We start from the raw sequence: 8,287 nt of genomic DNA, 5'->3' as shown, positions 1-8,287 counted from the left end.
CTCCTCCTCTCCACTCCTGTCTCCTCCTCTCCCCTCCCTGCTCCTTCTCTCCTCTCCCTGCTCCTCCTCTCCTCTCCCTGCTCCTCCTCTCCCCTCCCTGCTCCTCCTCTCCCCTCCCATCTCCTCCTCTCCCCTCCCTGCCCCCCCTCCCCCTCACCCAGTGCATCAACCTGAACAAGTTTGTGGCCCACACGGACGAGACCCAGATGACCCACCAGGCGCTGTACCTGCTGGAGGAGAACAAGTTCTGGGCGGGCCTGGTGTTCCTGGACATGTACCCGTGGACCGCCACCCCGCCGCCGCACGTCAAGTACAAGATCCGCATGGACATCGACGCCGTGGAGCGCACCAACAAGATCAAGGACAGGTGTGGCGTCCGGCCATCGCTGAGGGGCCGCCAGCTACAGATGTAGTTTTATACCGAGTTACAGTAGCTACAGTAGCAGAGGGGCTACCAGCTAGAACAGCTGTCCTTTTTCAGTTTTACAGTTACAGTAGCTCAGGGAGCTGTAGGAATGAGGCGTGGTTTGTTACGCTTCTGTTTGTGTACTGTACTTTCTTATCGCTAACGTAAACGATCTAAGGTTGGTCAGTTCCAATTCTCATGGTTCGACACAGATAACTTGAGCACAGTTTCGGCGAAGCTCTCCAAGGTGTAACGCGTGTGGTGTACACCTCTTTTCGAAAATGGATCGAGCACTCTGGGGATAAGCCCCCCTGTGTGTGTGCGCATTATCTCCGAAGGCCCGGTCACAAGCAGTCAGGGGTCAGTACGGGTCAAACAAGCACAACAGGCCACAACACAGCGCAGCTAGAGGTCAGTGGGGGACTAGTGATAGGCAGGCCTTGACATGGGACTAATCAGATTGTGTTCGAGGGAGGTGGATTAGGAGAAGTGTGAATGTGGCCTGTGTGTGTGTGTGTGAGGTCTTTCCAGGTGCTGTTGATAGGACTGCTAGTGGCCATATAAACTACCTGCCGAAGCAACCTTTTATTAAAATCCAGATTAGGCATGGCTTTGTTGGAAATATATAGACACACATTCATTGAGCCAGCAAGCATGTAAAATGTACTTCACAAATTGAATCCATATCCTATCTAGCCAAGGACACACCTCTCTCTCTCTCTCTCTCTCCCCTCCCTCATGGTCAGGTACTGGGACCCTGGTCCGCGGGCGGACACCATGGAGGACCTGAGGTACATCTGGGGGGGCTTCGCCTACCTCCAGGACATGATCGAGCACGGCATCCTCAAGATCCACACGGGACACGACTGGCCGATGGGCGTCTACGTCCAGCAGATGCCCTACCCCTGCTACGTGGATGACCTGTGAGTGGCCCGCCCGCCTGTCTGTCAAACTCCCCCTGGCTCCTGATTCGTCACTTCGGTTCCAAGGGGGGATGTGACAGGAGACGAAGGCATTCTGGATGCAGACGCTCCTCCAACTAACATGAACTAATATAAACGAATATGAACGAATATGAACAAATATGAACTAATATGAACTAATATGAACTAATATGAACTAATATGAACTAACATGAACTAACATGAACTAATATGAACTAACATGAACTAATATGAACTAACAGGAACTAACAGGAACTAATATGAACTAATATGAACTAATATGAGCCGACGGATCCTGTCGTTCCCACGGTCATGAACTTCCTCCCGGTGTTACGTCTTAACTGCTCCCCCATCCTGGTTTCCCCCAGGTTCATGCTGACGCTGAACCGCTGCTTCCCCATCTTCATGGTGCTGGCCTGGATCTACTCGGTGTCCATGACCGTGAAGAGCATCGTGCTGGAGAAGGAGCTGCGCCTCAGGGAGACCCTGAAGGCCATGGGCGTGGCCAACGGGGTCATCTGGTACACGTGGTTCATCGACAGCTTCCTCATGATGGCGGCCAGCACGGCCCTGCTCACCGGCATCATCATGGTGAGGGGGTGGGGGGTTTGGGGGGGGGGGGATGTTGGAGCAGAGAGCTAACGGGAGTCTGGGGGTTAGTTTCGTGATACAGGGGATGTTTGGCATTTGGCATTAGCGCCATCTAGTGGAATATATAGGGAGGTTCGAAAATAGATAGAAGCCTTTATTTAGACAGGGAAGAACATACGGAGACCAGGTCTCTTTTACAGATGTGCCCTGCTTACAAACAACAGCAAAACAGTAGCAGAGTACAGACAAATACTGTACAAGGACAGTGACCCCGTGCAGACAACAATAACAATGTACAAACTTACAATCAACAAATACAGCACAGTACGAAAAATACAAAAGCAGAGACCGTGCCGGCTACCCGCCAACACTGTACTGAACTGTACTCACCTGAGCAGAAGTGTGTCTTCGTCTCCTGTCCCCCCTCAGGTAGGGAAGGTGCTCAACTACAGCGACCCCGTCATCGTCTTCCTCTTCCTCCTCACCTTCACCGTCGCCACCATCATGCAGTGCTTCCTCATGAGCGTGTTCTTCAACAAGGCCAACCTGGCGGCTGCCTGCAGCGGGATCGTCTACTTCACCCTCTACCTGCCGCACATCCTCTGCTTCGCCTGGCAGGACCGCATCACCAGGGACATGAAGCTGGCCGCGGTGCGTCTGATAGCGCCCCCCCCTCTCCCCCCCTCCAACTCTGACCGTGACTCTGACTGTGATTCTGATTCTGACTGATTCTAAATCTCTGATTCTGAGTTCTGACACTTTAACTCTGATTTTGCGATTCTGACTCTCTGACTGACTCTCTAACTTTGACTCTCTGATTCTGAGTTCTGACTCTCTCTCTACTCTTTCCAGAGTCTGCTGTCTCCCGTGGCGTTCGGCTTCGGGACAGAGTACCTGTCCCGCTACGAGGAACAGGGCCTGGGGCTGCAGTGGGACAACATCGGCACCAGCCCACTAGAGGGCGACACCTACTCCTTCTTCACCTCCATACACATGATGATGTTCGACGCCGTGCTCTACGCCATCCTGGCCTGGTACCTCGACAACGTCTTCCCAGGTCAGACACCTCAGCACGACCTTGAGTGTGTGTGTCTGTGCGTACGTGTGTGTGTGTGTGTGTGTGTGTGCACGCGTGTGTGTGTGTGTGTATACAGTACGCATATTACAGTATGTGTGTGTGTGTGTGTGTGTTGATCACTGTACTGAAAAGTGTGTTGTAACAACAATGTTGCTATTGTTTATATGAATGAAACATTTTCAGGTATACTGTACTAATCCTGCCTCCCTCCCTCCAGGGCAATATGGGATTGGTCGACCTCTCTACTTCCCCCTCCAGCCCTCATACTGGTGGAGCCCTGAGCCCGCCCCCTCAGACACAGCTGGCGCAGGTTAGTGTCTCATATCCCATGGTGCACAGCACAAATGTAGGCAGTGATTGATGGGAAATCACTTGCCAAGTGGCCTGGCCTGGTCTCAAACCAGCGACCTTTGGATGCTCTAACCCCTGGACCACCACCGGACATGACAAGCCACCGTTTCCTGTCAGAAGTCATCCATAATGGTGTGCCTCTTTGGCCAAGAACATATAGGGTTTTCCTACAGGTAAATGAGAGCGTAAACAACGACAATATGACCCCTCCAACTCTCTGTATGTGTCCCTTCCAGAGAAGCCTGCGCCGCAAACCCTGGACAAGGACACGGAGAGCATGGCCTCGCCGGACAGGTGCACCGCCAGCAACGGCTGCTCTGGGAAGAAGCTCTGCAAACACCGAGACAAGCGGGAGAGGAGGCAGAGAGAGGAGGAGGAGAAGCAGAGGCGGCGGGAGGAGGAGCAGAATCGGGCGGAGGACAAGAAGGAAGAGGAGGAGCCGACAGGTTAGCCCATACGACTCTGACGGAAGCCCGGGACACGCGTCATGTGGCCGTCGTCACCCTCCTCCATTTTGTGTCCTGTGTGTCCACCATTTTGTGTCCGGTGCGTCCACAGCCAAGCTGTTCTTTGAGCCGGAGCCAGTGGGGCTGGAGGTGGGGGTGGAGATTCAGGAACTGGTCAAGGTGTTTGACAGGAGCCGGCGGCGCGCCGTCGACCGTCTCAGCATCACCTTCTACGAGGGACAGATCACTTCCTTCCTGGGTCACAACGGAGCTGGGAAAACCACCACCATGTATGTAGGCCACTGACCATCGCCAACCCCCCCCCCCCCCCGCAAGCTGTGTGGTTTGTTTTTTTATTTGATGCTAATTCTTGTCGGCCGTTTCTCTCTCTCTCTCTCTCTCTCTCCAGGTCCATCCTGACTGGCATGTACCCCCCGACCTCTGGTACCGCCTACATTAAGGGGAGAGACATCAGGACAGACATGGACATCATCCGCACATCCATGGGCATGTGCCCCCAGTACAACATCCTTTTCAACCAGTGAGTCCAACTCCCACTGCTCCCAGTGTGGCCAGAAACATAAATGGCTGTGTTAAGAGACAACCTGATGACAGTGGAATACACAGGTGTTGGGATATAAAAAAAAAAATCTTAAACCTTACTTTAAAGTTGTTTTTTTTATGCAAACCCACACAAGTGCCTGTATTTGCTGTTGTAATTATTCCTTTTCTTTCAATTGGGTGAGTCAAGTGTTGGAGTGACTGACATACTGACTGACTGACTTTTTCATAAGAGCACTTCCCAATGAGTACTGCTATATGAGGGGGATATCAGCATAATCACCATAAATATTGAGGTGCTTATCTTCTGACTCATTACTGACGGACTCTCCGGCTCTCTCCAGTCTGACGGTGGAGGAGCACATCCTGTTCTACTCGCTGTTGAAGGGGAGGACGCAGGAGGAGGCGGAGAGGGAAGTGGAGGACATGCTGGACGACCTGGGCCTCCCCCACAAGAGAGACGACGAGGCGCAGAACCTCTCTGGTAGGACGCGCTCTCAGCGCCCTGCTGAGCAAAACAACATCGGGTCTTAAAGCAACACGCTGACGTTTGGGGGAGATTTGCTCATTTGCCATCTTCCCTAGAGGCATATAAGAAGATACATTATCCTTCTCTCCTCTGCGTGTGCAGCAGGAAACATTGAGACCCATTACAGCCGCTAGTCAAGCTTAGCTGCAATCACTGGAAGTGGCTTGGCCTAGGCTAACTGCTCTAATGGGTCTCAATGCTTCTTTCTTTACGCACAGAGAAGAGGGTATGTATCTTCTTTATTGACTCTGGGGAAGGTGGCAAATAAGCTAACATCCCCAGAAGTTGCCGTGTTCCTTTAACATGACATTCATTCATTTAGATTGTCTCCATTTTGCCAGCATTCCAAAACAAACCTATTGTAGTCTATTTTCTTTTGGAATATTACTGAACATTGTTAGAATTGCACCCCTATGGGTTTTATATTGATTGGTTTGTGTGCTGTTTTGACATCCCATGCCTTTTAGTGCAGTAGTGTGTTAACCCTGATATCTCTCCTCACAGGCGGTATGCAGAGGAAGCTGTCCGTTGCCATGGCGTTTGTTGGGGGGTCAAAGATCATCATCCTGGATGAGCCCACCTCAGGAGTGGACCCTTACTCCCGAAGATCCATCTGGGATCTCCTACTGAAGTACCGCACTGGTAAGATACTGCCCTCTGCTGGTCAGAGACATGTACTACCTTAAACATGCCATTCCTCATCCATTACACTTACATTCTTGAGAAGCTGCATCTGCCTCATAACACGTATTTACCTTTTGAGAAGAACTTGGTTCTGAAATATTTTGCTCGGATCAAACTTCAACCATTATCACTTGCTTTGGATAAAAGCATCTGCTAAATGAGTAAAACGTAAATCACACCTACTGGTATGATGACTTTTGACCCTCCTCTCTCTCGCTCTCCCAGGCCGGACGGTGATCCTGTCCACCCACCACATGGACGAGGCAGACCTGCTGAGTGACCGCATCGCCATCATCTCCCAAGGCCAGCTGCACTGCTGCGGCTCTCCCCTCTTCCTCAAGAACTGCTTCGGCGTGGGCTTCTACCTCACGCTGGTCCGCCGCATGAAGGATGTCAGGAAGAAAGAGGTCAGGGGTCAGGGGTCGGGGGGGGCGGTGGCGCGACAAGTCAGGGGTCTGTATGCATATGACCCTGTTACTAAGTGTGTCTGTGCTTCCTCTCTCTCTCTCTCTCTCTCTCTCTCTCTGTCTCTCTCTCTGTCTCTCTCTCTCTCTCTCTCCTCTCAGAACGAGTGTGACTGTGAGTCGGTGTGCTCCTGCACCTGCTCCACCTGCACCAAATACAAGGAGGAGAACTCCCAGAACCTGCCCCCACAGCTGGACAGAGCCATGGACGGTGAGTGGCGTCTTCTCAAACATGACCATTCTGTACCGGGGTGGTAGGTAGCCCAGTGGTTAGAGTATCTGACCCGTGACCAGTGAAAGGTTGCAGGCTCAAGACCCAGAGAGGCCACTTGGCAATCATTGCCTACCGTTGTGCCCTTGAGCAAGGCACTAAACCCCCAACACTTAAAACATTGTCGCTTTGGATAAAAAGCGTCGGCTAAAATTAAATAATTTTATATATATAATATACTCTGAATATAATCCTCTCCACAGCAAGCATCACATCAACATTATCAGTTACAGTATGTTGATTTTTCCCTCGTTGCGGAGATTACATTCCGTCCCATTATTAGCGACACAAGCGAGATTCTGGCAGAGGTAGGTGAAAGTTCATATAGCAGACATGTGCCCCTATGCCTAGACCATGTGCTGCACTGCATTCCCACTTGGGGCCCCCTAAACCCCTAGAGCCGGCCCTGTAAACCCGTATTCCAAGTAATGAGCTCTCCCCCCCCCCCCCAGGCGACGTGGACAGCATCACCAGCCTGATCCACCACCACGTTCCAGAGGCCAAGCTCATCGAGAGCATCGGCCAGGAGATCACCTACCTGCTGCCCAGCAAGGGCTTCAAGCACCGGGCGTACGCCAGCCTGTTCCGGGAGCTGGAGGACACGCTGGGCGACATGGGCCTCAGCAGCTTCGGCATCTCCGACACCTCGCTGGAGGAGGTGGGGCCTCGTCCCCGGCTGATGACATCACTACCAGCTTGAGCTTTATTTTGAAAAGAAGGAATCAATTGATTTGAAGCACCCCTCCCCCTCCACACACACACATACACTGAATCCAATTACATCTTAGTATATCTATAATGAAGTGATATATATATGATATAATATCATAACATAATGTTGAGTAATACTGTGTACTGTATATAAAAGAGCTTATTCCCTTGTAGATATTCATCAAGGTGACAACAGATGGAGAGGCAGCGAACCACGCCTGTACCCCAGGTAAACGAACCTACATCCACACGCATGGACTTGTGTCCAGTTTACATCCCTACTTCCTCCCAATCCTGTCGTCGAGTACCGACTCTTATCCACAGCCACGCTTGTCGATATTTCTCCCGACCTGTAGCCCGGTCCGTGTTTTCCCACTCCAGTCTTTCACCCTCACCCCTGTACATGGAGTCCTGTGGCCGTGTCACCCCTTGCGTGATGTCTGTGTTCTCCAGAGGCTAGTCTGCCCCCCTGCGCTGCTTGACTTGGACTGAAATAGGTGCCGGTTACTCACCGGCGCTGTTTATATTCAGGTGCAGGAGCTCCACCACAATACGAAAGAGTTGCTATTCTGGAAGCGAACACTGGAGCTCAAGCATAGAGCAGTTGTGCTGGCAGTGCTCGGCTCTGGTGAGCTCCTGCCCAGGCCAATTACCGATCTCCTGTAGTGCTCTGTTGTTGTTGTTGTTGTTGTTGTTGTCGTTGTGTTGACGTGTCCGCTCCTCGCTCCAGAGCAGTGGGTGCTGCTGCAGAGGAGAAGTGGCAGCAAAGTTCACGTGGAGGTTAACGAAGGTCAGAGCCACTGCTGCCTGCTTCAGGATCTCGCAAACTAGCCCCCCCCAGCCGGGTGCTTCCAGGTCCCCCCTCTAATGGCTTAGACTCCCCCGGGACCGTTAGCGTCAGCGCCAACTGTCAGCCGTCAATGATCAGACTCAGAAATGAATCCATTGTAATGAATGACTCCGCTGTAGCCGTTGCGTCGCGTTCGACGCCTGCGTCCGGCGTTCGAGAATCGCCGAGGTTCATTTGTTGATTTCTGACGGACGCTGACAGTTGACGCTGACGGACGGAGTGGAGCCCAGGGGTGATTCTGCAGGCTCAACCAGGTCCCTCTAATTCTGCAGTCTCCACCGGGTGCTTTGCTGGCCTAGAGAGTTTTCCTCCTGCTGCCAGTGCCTCAGGCCAGTGGCGATGCCAGTGGTTGTTATGTGCTCTGGTTTTCTCTCACCTTGGCTGCCTTTCTCCACACTGCT

General features: G+C 52.1%; 1 protein-coding gene across 1 annotated transcript in view; it reads left to right on the top strand.

Moving 5' to 3' along the window:
• The window catches only part of LOC311315683 (retinal-specific phospholipid-transporting ATPase ABCA4-like), a gene marked incomplete at both ends in the record, with an annotated part of 33,514 nt that overhangs the window by 13,590 nt on the left and 11,637 nt on the right, over positions 1-8,287 (top strand). Inside the window, 16 exons of the mRNA XM_084446387.1 lie at positions 162-367; positions 1,153-1,329; positions 1,719-1,941; positions 2,371-2,592; positions 2,794-2,998; positions 3,237-3,329; positions 3,607-3,702; positions 3,929-4,106; positions 4,226-4,357; positions 4,722-4,861; positions 5,411-5,548; positions 5,816-5,997; positions 6,157-6,265; positions 6,778-6,983; positions 7,211-7,265; positions 7,767-7,826. Of these exons, the coding sequence (XP_084302513.1) occupies positions 162-367; positions 1,153-1,329; positions 1,719-1,941; positions 2,371-2,592; positions 2,794-2,998; positions 3,237-3,329; positions 3,607-3,702; positions 3,929-4,106; positions 4,226-4,357; positions 4,722-4,861; positions 5,411-5,548; positions 5,816-5,997; positions 6,157-6,265; positions 6,778-6,983; positions 7,211-7,265; positions 7,767-7,826 (2,422 nt within the window). The remainder of the gene's footprint in view (positions 1-161; positions 368-1,152; positions 1,330-1,718; positions 1,942-2,370; positions 2,593-2,793; positions 2,999-3,236; positions 3,330-3,606; positions 3,703-3,928; positions 4,107-4,225; positions 4,358-4,721; positions 4,862-5,410; positions 5,549-5,815; positions 5,998-6,156; positions 6,266-6,777; positions 6,984-7,210; positions 7,266-7,766; positions 7,827-8,287) is intronic.

Source organism: Borostomias antarcticus (assembly GCF_949987555.1).
Source record: "Borostomias antarcticus genome assembly, chromosome: 12".
NCBI lineage: Eukaryota > Metazoa > Chordata > Actinopteri > Stomiiformes > Stomiidae > Borostomias > Borostomias antarcticus.
This window is presented reverse-complemented; position numbering and strand designations above follow the sequence as displayed.